Raw genomic sequence first — 15,574 nt, forward strand, 5'->3', positions numbered from 1 at the left:
ATGGGGGATAACTGCCAAGGTAGCCCAGGAGGGGTGGTGGAGGAGGGAAGGACAAGGCTACACAGCACTTTAAAAGTTTAAAAGTTTAAAACTTATTGAATGCCAGCCTTCTGTTGCTTGGGCAATCCTCTGGGGTGGAGTGGCCGAGTGGCCGGAGGCCCCCCACCGCGTTCTTGGGCGTCTGGTGAGGAGGATATGGAACTTGGGGAGGAGGGCGGTTGGTTACACAGGGGCTGTAGCGGCGGTCTGTGCTCTTGCTGCGTTTCCTGCAGCTCAACCATACGCTGGAGCATATTGGTTTGATCCTCCAGCTGCCTCAGCATTGAATCCTGCCTCCTCTCATCACGCTGCCACCACCTTTCAGCTTCAGCCCTCTCTTCAGCCCGCCACTTACTCTCTTCAGCCCACCACCTCTCCTCCTGGTCATTTTGTGCTTTCCTGCACTCTGACATTGTCTGCCTCCACGTATTTGTCTGTGCTGTGTCAGTGTGGGAGGACAGCATGAGCTCAGAGAACATTTCATCATGAGTGCATTTTTTTCGCCTTCTAATCTTCATTAGCCTCTGGGAAGGAGAAGATCCTTGAAACAAATGCAGCTGGTGGAGAAAAAAAAAAGAGGTAGTGGTATTTAAAAAGACACATTTTATACAACAATGGGTATACTCTTTCACGGTTAACCTTGCTGTTAACATTACATACACAGCAAATGTGCTTTCGTTCCAAGGTCGCATTTTGCCTCTCCCCAGCACCTGGCTAGCCCCTCTCCCCTCCCCATAGCTAACAGTGGGGAACATTTCTGTTCAGACACAGGCAAACAGCCCAGCAGGAACGGGCACCTCTGAATGTCCCCTTAAGAAAAGCACCCTATTTCAACCAGGTGACCAGAGAGATAAAGAACGGATGTTGTTTGAATGCCAGCAAACATACACTGCAATGCTTTGTTCTACAGTGATTCCCAAGTACGTGCTACTGACCTGGTGTGGTAAAGTGTCCAACCATGGTGGACGGAATAAGGCTGCCCTCCCCAGAAACCTTTTGCAAAGGCTTTGGGAGTACATCCAGGAGAGCCGCAAATGCCAGGGCAAATTAATCATTAAACATGCTTGGTTTTAAACCATGTATAGTATTTTAAAAGGTACACTCGCCTGAAGTCCCTTCTCCGCCTGGCGGGTCTGGAAGGCAGCCTTGGGTGGGTTCGGGGGGTACTGCCTCCAGGTCCAGGGTGAGAAACAGTTCCTGGATGTCAGGAAAACCGGTTTCTCCGCTTGCTTGCTGTGAGCTATCTACAACTTCATCATCATCATCTTTCTCATCCCCCAAAACCTGCTTCCATGTTGCCTCCATCTCCATTGAAGGAGTCAAACAACATGGCTGGGGTAGTGGTGGCTGAACCCCTAAAATGGCATGCAGCTCATCATAGAAGCAGCATGTTTTGGGCTCTGACCCGGCGCGGCCGTTTGCCTCTCTGGTTTTCTGGTAGGCTTGCCTCAGCTCCTTAAGTTTCATGCGGCATTGCTTCGGGTCCCTGTTATGGCCTCTGTCCTTCATGCCCTGGGAGATTTTGACAAATGTTTTGGCATTTCGAAAACTGGAACGGAGTTCTGATAGCACGGATTCCTCTCCCCATACAGCGATCAGATCCCGTACCTCCCGTTCGGTCCATGCTGGAGCTCTTTTGCGATTCTGGGGCTCCATCATGGTCACCTCTGCTGATGAGCTCTGGCCAGTGTGACAAGCTGCAGGTGATCACGCAAACAGGAAATTGAAATTCAAAAGTTCGTGGGCCTTTTCCCGTCTACCTGGCCAGTGCATCTAAGTTGAGAGTGCTGTCCAGAGCAGTCACAATAGAGCACTCTGGGATAGCTCCCGGAGGCCAATACCATCTAATTGCGTCCACAGTACCCCATATTCGACCTGGCAAGGCCGATTTAAGCACTAATCCACTTGTCAGGGGTGGAGTAAGGAAATCGATTTTAAGAGCCCTTTAAGTTGAAAAAAAGGGCTTCATCATGTGGACGGGTGCAGGTTTACACGATTTAACACTGCTAAATTCAACCTAAACTCCTAGTGTAGACCAGAGCTTAGAGCACCAAATGGGAGCCAGAGACTCCAGGTCATTTTCTTCTTTAAGTTTCATCTCATGGAGATTCAGTCCTGCCTGAAATATCATGTGAGCTGGAGGCTTCTGCCTCAGGCTGCTCTCCCAGCCGGCAGCACCACGCAGTCGCACCTCCCCCAGCCTACCCCTTGCTCTGATGGCTCCTGAAGCCTAGACAGTAGAAAGGAACAGTTCATCTATAGGCTGAGCAAGTGCGGAATGGTGGCAGAATGTGCCTTTGGATGTTTAAAAGCTCGCTGGAGCAGTTTACTGACTAGGTCAGACCTCAGCGCAACCAACGTTCCCATTGTTATTGTTGCTTGCTGTGTGCTCCATAATATCTGTGAGAATAAGGGGGAGATGTTTATGGCGGGGTGGGAGGTTGAGACAAATCGCCTGGCTGCTGATTTTGAGCAGCCAGACACCAGGGCGATTAGAAGAGCACAGCTAGGCATGCTGCGCATCAGGGAGGCTTTGAAAACCAGTTTCGTGACTGGCCAGGCTTCAGTTTGACAGTTGTGTGTGTTTCTTCTTGATGCAAACCCACCCCCTTTGTTGATTTTAATTCCCTGTAAGCCAACCACCCTCCTCCCTTCGAAATAATGTAACTATTGTTTTGAAACCATGCATTCTTTCTTTCTTAATTAAAAAAAAATGAGATAATGGACAAGATAGCCCGGGTGGAATGGGGGAGGAGGGAAGGACAAGGCCACATTGCTTATTGTAGCCACACTAAAAATCAAACTGTTTGAATGACAGCTGTCTGTTGCTTGGGCCATCCTCTGGAGTGGAATGGCTGGGTGCCCAGAGCCCTCCCCCCTCATTCTTGGGCGTCTGGGTGAGGAGGCTACATGGGGAGAAGGGTAGGTGGTTATACAGTGGATGCAGCAGGGGGTCTGTGCTCTTATTGGCTTTTCTGCTGCCCCAACAGACGCTTCATGTCCATTTGCTCCCCCAACGGACGTTTCAACATGTCAGTTTTCTCCCCAGTTAGCCTCAGCATTGCGTCCTGCCTCCATTCTTCATGCTCACTTAATTCTTTCCTGGCCTCTGCCACTGAATGCCTCCTTGTATTAAGCTGTGCCCTATCAGTGTGGGAGGACTGCATGAACTCGGAAAACATGTCATCGCGAGTGTGGTTTTTTTCACCTTCTAATCTGCAGTAACCTCAGGGAAGGAGATGATAGGGGGAGCGTAGAAACATTCTACGCTCTAAGATTCTGGGGGGACTGCATGGTCACCTGTGATGCTGAGTTCGCCATGCTGACCAAACAGGAAATGAAATTCAAAAGTTCCCGGGGCTTTTCCTGTGTACCTGGTTAGTGCACAATGGATCACTCTGGGATAGCTCCTGGAGGCCAATACCGTTGATTTGTGTCCACACTACCCCAAATTCAACCCAACAAGGTCGCTTTTAGCGCTACTCCACTCATCAGGGAGGAGTACAGAAGTCGATTTTAAGAGCCCTTTAAGTTGACGGAATGGGATTGGTTGTGTGGGTGCAGTCATTTTTAAATCGTCCTAACGCGACTAAATTCGACCTAACCCCGTAGTGTAGACCAGGCCTAAGAGTCTCAACTGGCATGACGTTCATTGGGTGTCATTGTACCTGTCTCCTTGTTAGATCTTCTGCTTCAAGATTCAGCATCAGGAGTCACAAGTTAGTTATTGAAACAGGCGTTCAGTTCTTAACCCTTTCTGGGTATTTAATTTGGGTCATTGTGCCCTATTACACATTTTGTGAACAACAAGAGTATTTCACTTCCTGCTCATATCCATTTACCTAACATACATTACTACAAATAATCCATGAAGGAGTACAGAGGGCCCTGGCTTCTGATAAGTGTTTGAAGTATGATCCTACCTCTACATTTATATTTCAATAACAGTGAATTTTAGGTTTCTTAATGACTATCCATTGTCTAGTTCTTATTTTTCAAGTAAGAACAGTTGCAGAATCAAATGCATTCCTGTAGTAATGAGATTTGAGTATTCCCAACTTTGCTATTGTGATGTAGCCTACAGCAGGCTTCAAACTTCTTTTTCCCTGGGGACCCAATTGAAGAAAATTGTTGATGCCCACAACCCAACGGAGCTGGGGATAAGGGATTTGGGAGGGGTTCAGGGTTGGGGCAGAGGATTGGGGTGAGGGCTGCAGGGTGGGGCCAGGAATGAGGGGTTCAGGTGTGGGAGGGCGCTCTGGGCTGGGGATGAGTGATTTGGGGTGCAGGAGGGGCTCAAAGTTGAGGTGTGTGTGTGTGTGTGTGTTTGTGTAATTGCTGCACAGACATCCAGCAGCTGACACATTTTAGAGTGAGAGGGAGAGTCCTTACATTCACGCAAAAGCTGCAGAATGAAGGTTATTTAGTGATGCCACTCCCACAGGCTTGTCAAGAGAAGTATGGGGTCCTGATACATCATGTTTGCTGGGACAGTACCCATCTTTATTTACATAGATGGTGTATGTTTTGGGGAGCCCCCTGAGCTCAGGGTCTTATTACAATTGTTTCTCCTCCCCAGCTGTCCCCACCCCATCAGTCCTGGACCAGTTGTCATGAGTTCCCTATTGTTGAAGTTTTTCGATCTGAAGTCTCTACTGGTTCTAGTCATTTTCTGGCTGCAATTCAGGACACTGATTGCGATAGTGAATTTTGAGTGATGGTTGAGTTTCAGGGCATGGTGTATGGCCCATCTATTTTCTCAGCCTTATGTCTGACTTAAGTGAAGGGAAAATATGTTAACTGAACTCAGGGACTTTTTGTTCATTTATTTGTTGGTGTGTTTTGCATTGTTTTTGTAACCTGGCACATGCCCTAACAGTTCTGAGCCAGGGCAAATTTAAAATTTCATGATACATAAATAAAAGTTATTGCACAAAGAATGCAAGCTGGCCACTAGCATTAACATTTCCTTATAATTAATGGAACCACCACCACCTTACTAGCCTCTGTAACAGTCTCCATGCTTGAGCTAGGGCTTCTGCTCTCCTTTCCTCCTGTCCTGACTTTGATTTACTACTAGTTACTATCAGATCTCTACCCTTCTGTGCAATTGCAGAGGAGATTGTTTTGGCTGGAATTAGACAGGCCCAGATGGCAGTATAATGCTCAACACCTGCTGCAAATCCTTTAGTTCTTATTATCTCTGCAACAGCTTTATGTATGTCTTTTAGCAGTTTATTCAGTGGAGGATGGAAAGAGAGGAAGATTCCCTGCCCAGCTCCAAGTGAATACAAGGTTGGGCTATTTTTCCTGTGCTTCACAGACACTATATTCAGCTCAGTAAATCAGACCTGATTGGAAACCATAGGCCTGTTGTACCTCCATTGACTCCCACTGAGTTACTACTTTTATATACTCGTGTAAGCAAGATCAGAGTCGTGCCCATGGTCCCACCAGAAATATTACACTCAGCTCCTTATCTTCCAAAGTCTAAAATGTATTTAGATGAGTTATTTTTCCTTTCTTCCTCCATTGCTAAGACTAGTAGAGCTCATGTGAATAGTTATCCCTCAGTTTTCTAAAATAAAATACCACCACCCAGGTAAATTAGCTTAAATAATAAAAAATACTTCCCTGACATCCTTCCTAGAACAGTTTTTGGTTCTTAGGGCTCAGTTTGGCCTGAACTGTTCTTTTCCACTAGCTGCCATGAACACAATCGATTCTGCTATGTCTCAGACAGAGGTGAACTGAAATGTCTGCCAGGCGGCCATGTTGGGATGTCAGACACAGATCAGCTAAGTATGCCAGCTCCTCCAGGGCTGATACAGACTTATCGTCAAAACAAATAGAACTCAAAATGTCTGCTTTGCCCAAGGTCCCCAGACACAGCGGGTTTGGTGGCACTTGGAGTTTGCTGGAATGATTCTGTTTCAAGGACATAGATAAGATTCCTTCTTACCAAAAATATATATTGAGCAGGTCAGATCCTCAGCTGGTGTAAATCAGCATAGCTCCACTGAAGTCAATTGTGCAGTAAAGCAATTTACACCAAACGAAAATCTGGCCCAGCACGTCTAGACACCTAAAGTTTTATGCAAAATAATTGTGCAAGACACATCTGGACTGAATAACTAGCCCAAAAGGAACAGGCTGTCTCCCATCCATTTCAACTTCATTCTCTACACATTTGCCGATTGCTGGCCTTCTGCTAATTTAGAAACAAATTCACGTTACTAACTAGCAAAAGAAAGGGGCACAAGGTTAGGAGAGCAGGACGTGCTTTCAGGGCATCTGTTACATTTTCAGTACACACTATCTGATCCCTGGCTAGCTGATCCAAATGTCTAATTGCTGGAGACAGCACGAACAAGTTTTTAATCAATAAATACAGGAAAGCATTCACATGACCTTTGGCACAGACAGAACTCCAATTCCATCAGAAGATAGTTATTGTCTAGATTGTGCTTCCCACCACATAAAATACTGTGTGAAATGGTGGAAAACCTTGTACATTTGGAGTGATGATGATACATTGACTAAGAAACACCAAAATAAGCTGGAGGTAAGTTATTGACCATGAATTTATTATTTTTGATAAGGTTACAAATCTTTTCTGGGAAAAATGTATTCTCTCTCTCTATTGTACTTTTGATAACATCTATTACATATAACAGAATATTAATCTGAGTGTATATTTATAAATAGTGCAATGCTATCGCAGGTGCCATGTAGGTGGCGCTATTAAATATAGTCTTCCCAGTTCTCAGTGTGCAAGCAAATGTTCAGACATGCTGTGTTGTTCTTTTTCGTTATGGAAATGTCTGTGCTGAGACAGTGGTGTTGCCCTTGAAGAGGGAGCTGTGCAAGCAGCAGGACAGTATGCTGCCTGTGGTGGTCTGTGACTGGAGAACGTTCTTAAAGCAGTTCTGCTTTCTGGGAACTGGACACCAGTTAGGCTGAAATTCCCAATTGCCCTGCGTGCTCTCTGCTCCAGGATGGGTGTGTGTGTTTGTGTGTGTGTGTAAATAAAACATGTTATACTCAGAATGTACATCCCTGATTTCTCCTCCATTTAGAAGCCAACCAGCAAAGCCTCAAACATCTGCTAGTGCTTATTAGATGAGTGACACTGGTATAAGCAAGTGGGGAACCATGCTACAACACTGCCCATTTTGCTGATATTTTGATGTGATACAGTGTGCTATATTTTAAGTTAGTTTAGTTAAGGGTGCTGGAGCAATACTTTAGATAGAATTATAGCGTGACAAACAGGCACGTATTTATTTTACATGAGTCCTATGTGAAATCAAACCAGATCCTACTGCAATTTTACCATTAAAATACATACAGGACTGTAATGGTCCCTCCCTCTCGGGTCTGGAGGGAGTAGTATTGCCACCTGTCCACTTTTTAGCCAGACAGTCTGGTTTTTGGCTTCTGTGTCCAGGTGCCATTTAGGGTTTCCAGTGGTGCCTGATTTTTAGGGACCTACCAACCTTAAATGGCACCCTAACCAAAAGTCTGGTTACTGCAGGGTGGGGGAAGCGCTGGGTCATTGACCAGCACCAGCCCCTGCTCATCCAGGGCCACCTCCTACCTGCAGGCAGGCTTCTTGAGACAATCCAGCAAGCAACAGGAGGAAAAGGGAGAGAGGGGGAGTGACAGGGGCTGAGCTTTGGGGGGTAGGGGAGAGACAGAGCAGTGGCAGGGCCTCAGGGGAAGGGCCTCAGTGGTCATTACCAGCAATTAGAAAGGTGGCAACACTAGGAGGGAGGCCACTCTGCCGCACTATGGCTGGTACCAATAACCTGGGCTTGGGCTCCTCTGGGCAGGGCAGAGCAACAGTCTATAGCCCACAGCCTGCTGGCTGGGGCAGACAACAATCAAGCAAGTCCTGCCCTTCTGGCCTAGGGTGAGTGTGCAGCAAATCCCAGGTGTGGGGGTGGCAGCAGAGGGTAGGGGGACCCGGTGCCCACTCTACTGCACTGGGTCCCAGACCAGGGTCCTGTTAGTGGTGGGTGGTCCCACCACTGGGTCAGCGGGTAAATACAAAGGCACTGCCTTGCTTCCTGGCAGCGCAACTGGACCAAAGTCTGGCTCCTAGGGTCTACTTCCTACTCAAATGTACCTGCACTGCTCTTTTGGCCCCAGGCTCTGTCTCGCCACTTTGCAGTTGGGCAGCATCCTCTCCAGCAACTCCTTGGAGCCTTGCGGCTTCCCAGTCAGTAAGGCGCTGGTTTGGGATCAGCCAGAGGGGTTGGCTCCCTAAAGGAAATGTCCACCTCCTTCCCTGGTCCAGCCCCAACTGAATTACAGAGCCCTCCCTTTACCTGCTGTCCCACCTTGATATGTCCGGTAAGTGGGGCAGGGCATGTTCGGCTCTGTCGACTGGGGAGGTGTAATGGTCCCTCCCTCTCAGGTCTGCACGGAGGCCACTCTGCCTCATTACAAGGATTCCAGAAAGGGTCCATTCATTACTAATGCCAGTTATGATGTCGGAGAATGCTTACTTACTGTGGGAGTGAGCCAAAGTTACTGTGGACTTCAATGGGAGTTTGCTTGAGCCAGGACCTAGTAAAGACTGAATACATACTCATTGTGGATATTAAATTTTTACCACTCTAAAGGTGCAGTCCAGCTCTAAAGGCATGATCCAGCTCCAGTGAAGTCAATGGAAAGACCCCCATACACAGATCCAACTCATTAAATCAAAGTGATCAATAAAAAAATTGAAAAAGCAACAACCTTGGAACTGAAGCCTAAGCTCATTCTAGTGATTGTTAAATGCTCTAGTGACACTAGGGAATTCTCTCCACATTGCATCATGCTAGTGACTTTCCTCTCGTGACTGGTTGCCATTTTCAGGCACTTCTGCTTACATGCATTTTAATCTATTGGTGCTATTGTTTCAGTCTGACGAAAGGCTCCATGAGGACTTGTCTTGATGGGCTAAATCATGTTAGCTGAATGAATTTATGGCTTAACAACTGAAAACCCAGTGAACTGTTGCAGGCTGACAGCTTTGAAGCTTGTTAGTGCACCATATTAAGACAGGTTTCAGAGTAGCAGCTGTGTTAGTCTGTATCTGCAAAAAGAAAAGGAGGACTTGTGGCACCTTAGAGAATAACAAATTTATTTGAGCATAAGCTTTCATGAGCTACAGCTCACTTCGTTGGATGCATTCAGTGGAAAATACAGTGGGGAGATTTATATACATAGAGAACATGAAACAATGGGTGTTACCATACACACTGTAACGAGAGCGATCAGGTAAGGTGAGCGATTACCAACAGGAGAGCTGGGGGGGTAGGGGGTTGGGGACTTTTGTAGTGATAATCAAGATGGGTCAGTTCCAGCGGTTGACAAGAACATCTGAGGAACAGTGGTGGGGAGGGAGGGGAATAGTTTTACTTTGTGTAATGACCCATCCACTCCCAGTCTCTATTCAAGACTAAATTAATTGTATCCAGTTTGCAAATTAATTCCAATTCAGCAGTCTCTCGTTGGAGTCTGTTTTTGAAGTTTTTTTTGTGGAAGAATTGCCACTTTTAGGTCTGTAATCGAGTGACCAAAGAGATTGAAGTGTTCTCTGACTGGTTTTTGAATGTTATACTTCTTGACATCTGATTTGTGTCCATTTATTCTTTTACGTAGAGACTGTCCAGTTTGACCAATATACATGGCAGAGGGGCATTGCTGGCACATGATGGCATATATCACATTGGTAGATGTGCAGGTGAACGAGCCTCTGATAGTGTGGCTGTTGTGATTAGGCCCTATGATGGTGTCCCCTGAATAGATATGTGGACACAGTTGGCAACGGGCTTTGTTGCAAGGAGAGGTTCCTGGGTTAGTGTTTTTGTTGTGTGGTTGCTGGTGAGTATTTGCTTCAGGTTGGGGGGGCTGTCTGTAAGCAAGGACTGGCCTGTCTCCCAAGATCTGTGAGAGTGGTGGGTCATCCTTCAGGATAGGCTGTAGATCTTTGACGATACGTTGGAGAGGTTTTAGTTGGGGGCTGAAGATGATCGCTAGTGGCCTTCTGTTATTTTCTTTGTTGGGCCTGTCCTGTAGTAGGTAACTTCTGGGTACTCTTCTGGCTCTGTTAATCTGTTTCTTCACTTCAGCAGGTGGGTATTGTAGTTGTAAGAATGCTTGATAGAGATCTTGTAGGTGTTTGTCTCTGTGTGAGGGGTTGGAGCAAATGCGGTTGTACTGAAGAGCTTGGCTGTAGACAATGGATCGCGTGGTGTGGTCTGGATGAAAGCTGGAGGTATGTAGGTAGGCATAGCGGTCAGTAGGTTTCTGGTATAGGGTGGTGACAGTCCACTGGAAGGGTACTGGTGACTTTCCAGAACAGTTTGTAAAGAGTTACTTCGCATTTAGCAAGGTCCCGACCACATGGTCAAAACTAAGCCAGCCCAGACCGTATGGAGGATTGTTTTTTCTAACCACCAACACACAAACTTGTCTACACTTGCAGAGTTTTTGCACTTGCCAAGAAAACAGGAAGGGGAGTTTCAAAGTTCCCAGGGCTTTACAGGGGGAGGCGGGTGTCTGTCTACCTGGTGTCAGAGCAGCAGAGCTGCTGGCCAGAGTGGTCACCTAGGCACTGTGGGATATCGTCCGGATGCTAAAAGCTGTGTAAACAGGAAGAACGTGTCTTCACTCACCACAAAACTATCACCAGTTAGCACTGTACGCCTCTTGTGGGGGTGGTTTTCTGTTTGCGGTGAAACCTCCAGACAGACCCTGTAGCCTGACTTGTGCCTGACCCACCCTGAAAGCCAACTGTTTCTTAAGGTTCAGAAGAAAATGACATTTAGCTGCCATTGGGCTCGGCACCCCAGATTAGATTAGAAAGAGAGAAAGAAACAGTTTGCCATAGTCATTATCTTGGGCTTCTGCTTCGTGGAACTTGTATGCAGTACATACAAAGAGGGGCAGAGTTAGTTAACAGCGGATTCTTGATGTAGCCTGATGTGTTCTAGTCACTCACTATAGTACTAACATACATCAGAAATGTCTGGTTTTAATTAGTTTAAGTTGAGGTCCTTTAGGTGAAAGGACAATACAACATACATAGTCTGGTAGCTGAATAGATAAAGAAAAAAAGCCACTAAAATGTTTTTTGCGGGGGTGTGGGCGGCGAAGGAAATGTGTAGCCAGTGCGCATAGTGATTACAAATATTTCTCTCTCTCATGCAGTTGCTAAATTGGTAACACCATGAATGTGTTCTTGTAGATCACAAAAAAGCACTACCACAAGGCCATAAGCACTAAGGCTCCTACTACTACAAGCTGAAATCACTGAACACAATGTTAAGTAGTGGGGAGCCTGAAGATCTATTGCAAAGCGGAGCAGTTCGCGGGACGGCTGGACTGGCTTGTGGACTGGCTGACAGAGCAGTTCGTGGGACGGCGGGAGCTGCTTGTGGAGCGGTTTGTGGGACGGCTGGAGGAGAAGAGTAGCTCGTGGGGTGGATCGGAGTGAAGCCCTATGGAGCTGCAGGGCAGTCAGCTTCAGATTATGTAAGGTGCCCCTTACCTCTTCCCCCTGCCACACACACACACATTTTCACCCAGACTGGGGAGTAACACTCTGCAAATTAACTTTTGAACTCTGGGGCTGGACTTTTGGGTTGTTGGACTTTGGGTGATTTTTGGGTTGCTGGACTCAAGAGACGTTTGGGTTGTTGGACTCAAGAACCCAAGGGAAAGGACATGGCCCAATTTGCTGGGGTGGGTCTTTACTCATGGTTTGGTTGATGAACCCTAGCTGTGGTGTTTTCCCAATTTAATGCTGATGTCGTTTACCTCATGTTTTTAAAGAGACTCTGTGCTTGCGAGAGGGGAAGTATTGCCTCTTTTAGGCGCCCAGGGGTGTGTGTAAGATTTTCCCAGGTCACTGGGTGGGGGCTTGAGCCAGTTTTGCATTTGCTTTGATGAGAGGGAACCCCTGTATACTGAACCCAGCCCTTGCTGCTATCAACTTGACCTGGCAGAAGGGTTACATTATTATATGCACACTATTCACAGAACTTGGCTGATACTTAGGTGCTTCTTTCCAGCTCAGGATCTATCCTCTTCAGCTTAAAGAGCTATTACAACTCTGTTTGTTTAAAAAAATAGAGTAATGGTACCCCTCCTGTTTTCTCACAGACACACTTCATTCTGTCTAGTGTGAGTCATTAAAAGTGCTGGCCTAGTTGCCCTAGCTGCAAGATCAAAGATGTAAAATTATTCACGTTTGACATAAACCAGCTGCCACATTTTAGCCAAAGGTCCATTTGATATAGTTTTTTTTTTTCAGTCGACATAGCTATACTGATAAAAATACAGAATGCAGCAGATAAGAGAAAAATCAAAAGGCTGTGATTTTTGTCCAAGCACTACTCTGCTCTGGTTTGTTACAACAAGAAAACAGCAGTAGAGACACAGGAAGAAACACTGTGGTTCCCAGCTGGCTATTAGACTGCTTTTCATCTTCTGTCAATTACAGTGGATTAAATATAAGCATATCACTTATGACAGTGGTTTGTAACTTCCTTTCTGCCACCACTACACATGGAGACAGCCTCCCACCTCTGTGTGCCAAACATTCTCCTTCCCCTCCCCTTCAAATACCTACTTAAAAACACATTTCATTCAGGAAGCTCAACAATGGGCTCATTTCAGTGGGCCATTTGTCTGCTTTGCACTAGCTGGTAGTACAGAGAAAGTGCTAAGTGTGTGCATGTTGGGCTAAAACTGCCCCTTCATGGTGGGTGTGAATGAGTCCTGGGGCAGGGGTTCTCAAACTTTTTTGGCTGGGCCTCCCTTTGAAAATATTTCAGGCTGCGATCACCCCCTACCCCCTAAAAAGTGATGACCCTCCCATATCATGTCACCCTTACTTCTGCACTGCTGCTGGAGGCGGTGCTGTCTTCAGAGCTGGGTGCCTGGCCAGCAGCCACTGCTCTCCAGCCACCCAGCTCTGAGGGCAGTGCAGAGGTAAGGGTAAAAATACTGGCCCCCAGCACAATAGTCTTGTGACTCCCTTTTGGGTCAGGACCCCTAGGGAAATGGGGGCTTACAGGACAGGATTAGGGGGTTTGGACTAGATGACTTCCTGAAGTCCCTTCCAACCCTGATATTTTATGATTGAGGCCTGTTGGTTGGGCTGTGTGAGAAAGCTTGCGTTGGGCTGTCCCTCCAACCCCTTTCATCAACACCCATGTTTTTAAAAATTCAAAAGAAACCAGTTTACCAGCATGTCTACTATCAGCATTTCTTTATTCATCTGACTTTTTTTTTTTTTAAATCTACAGTACTGAACCTGCTTTTGGCATGCCTAAACTACAGGGGTAGGAACGGAACCTAAAGATTAACTCTTTTAATGTTCTCCATGTGCCTGTGGGTCATACATTGCCCTAGATCTATGTCTAACTCCCTTTGACCTGATGCAAAGGTCAAGGGTAGAGTTTAGCCAACAATGTAGACAAGCAGCACCCGCAGGCCCTGAGGTATATACTATATTAGTCTGAGTTTGTGTTCAGGTGGCCACCCTGTGCATCACAGGGGTTATGTTATTTTATCCTGTTCCACCTGCCTGAAGAAAATGCAATAGATGAGACCCTTCATATATATGAAATATATTCTAAATATGCATTTCAGAAAGAATATATATTTAATTTGAGATGGGATAGACCCTAAAGAGGATCCAAGCATTAATGGGGAAGGGGGAGGGGAATGGGTTGACATCTGTATCCAAATATTGCAGCTGCCTCTGAATTCTGTGATAAGGCAAACAGACACCCCTGCTCTTAACACTGTTAGTCTTAAAAGATATCCTAAATCCAGAACCAGTGTTTGACTCTGGGGTATTAGTTCAGGCCCTCATGTAGTACTGTACATAATGTACCTCCTAGAAGCCAAAACTCATTCTGCTGTGAGGAGTAGAGATATGGTAAAAACCACGCTGAAAGGTCGCTTTTGTTCTGCATCACTATGGGCAGGCTTGGACAGATTCGATCTTTATTGGCAAGTGTCAGTACACAATGTGTGCATATGGTGACTTCACTGCACACATACACAAACCTATGAAAAAAAATATTTCCAGATAGGGAGAGTACAAAAATTTTGCTTGAGAACTTTGATTTAAGGATATTTACTTTGTATATTTTGTCTGGTGATGTTGATAAATTTGTGTTTTAACAGTTATAGACCTTTAAATTTCTGAACCTCAACATTTACTGTCATTAAACAATTATTGTCTGACACCCATAATTTCCCTCAACTGTGAAAGTTAAAAAAAAAAACAGAAAAATTTTTAAAGGTTGAAAATAAACTGATATCTGTTGAAATTATAAAATAAAAATGGAATTTCACCAAGTCTAACTTTGGGCTAGCCAGACACTTGATTACATGCCTGTGCAAAGGAACAAGAGGGAGTGAGAATTCCCCCCACATGCAGACACCCTCTTGTATACTTTATGAGCTACCAGATCTTGCATCCAGGTGCACAGGAGTAAATGGGGCTACTTGACTGATAACTCTGCCAGGAGCAAGTAGATGGGGAATGGGTAGAGCCTGGCTCCATTTCCCTCATACTCACTTGCCAGAGTAGCTAAGGCAGCACAAAGGAGGTGGGTTGTAAGTTACTGTTAGTATCGGCAAGCTGTAATCAGGGTTGTCAATAGGTGGACTGTGGGCCAAATCCAGACCACCAGACTCTTTTGAACAGACCCTGAAATCTTTTTACTTATCATCGTTATCTTTGGAGTCTGGACCTTGACTATACCTTGACCAAGAAATTTGGACCTTGACAAAAAATAATTTACTACCATTGCAGTAAATGAATACTTTCTGTGAGCACGGAGGAAGTAGGGGAGGAAATGAGACCCAGGATGTGTTTTGTCAGACACAGTGCTTCACAATGCTGTTTATGAGGAGATGCACTTTATGTGCCACCCTTGCTCAGTGCTTTGCCTAGAATCACAATCTGCCCTCTATGATTTAAAACCATTATGATTTCCATTGCAAACATATCAGGTTCTGCACATTAACAGCATGAACCATACTGCTATAGTATGATGGGGTTGAAAATAAATTATTTCAGCAAAAGGCATGATCCAGAAGGAGACCAAGCACCTGCAGATCCTATTAAAAAGTTACATATCGGCCTTTATAGGGCAGTATCAATTAATAAAATTGGATCTTGACAGGGAAACTGGAAGAAATACAGTAAAGAAGATATACTGATCTTCATTCACTTTCTTGGGATTCCCATATGTCTGATTTTAATGTGCTGTTTTGGTGCCACAGAAGAATGTCTCTTACCTGCAAGTTGTTAGAATTTTACGGCTGTTACTCTGAAACCTCTTCTCAACCTCATCCACAGTGTGTCAGGCATATGTAAACCCCTGAAGTGAGGCTTCCTGGCAGGCACACTCCCATGGGCTATGATGATTTGCACACAAAGACTAATCTACAAGTAAGATAATCCAAGGTCTTCACAACAAGGATGTCAGAGAGACTCACCAATTCTCCTCCA

At 45.6% G+C, this 15,574-nt stretch overlaps 1 protein-coding gene across 8 annotated transcripts in view; it reads right to left on the bottom strand.

The window, feature by feature from the left end:
• The window catches only part of LOC142072119 (uncharacterized), a 118,533-nt gene continuing 102,959 nt past the window's right edge, over positions 1 to 15,574 (bottom strand). For all 8 annotated transcript variants that reach the window (XR_012668408.1, XR_012668409.1, XR_012668406.1 and 5 more), the window contains one exon: positions 1 to 596. Coding sequence is in view for 1 of the 8 variants with exons in the window: in XM_075128476.1 (XP_074984577.1) it covers positions 547 to 596 (50 nt within the window). In the remaining 7 variants the exon portion in view is untranslated. The remainder of the gene's footprint in view (positions 597 to 15,574) is intronic.

This window comes from Caretta caretta, chromosome 5 (assembly GCF_965140235.1).
Source record: "Caretta caretta isolate rCarCar2 chromosome 5, rCarCar1.hap1, whole genome shotgun sequence".
In the NCBI taxonomy this organism is placed as follows: Eukaryota; Metazoa; Chordata; order Testudines; family Cheloniidae; genus Caretta; species Caretta caretta.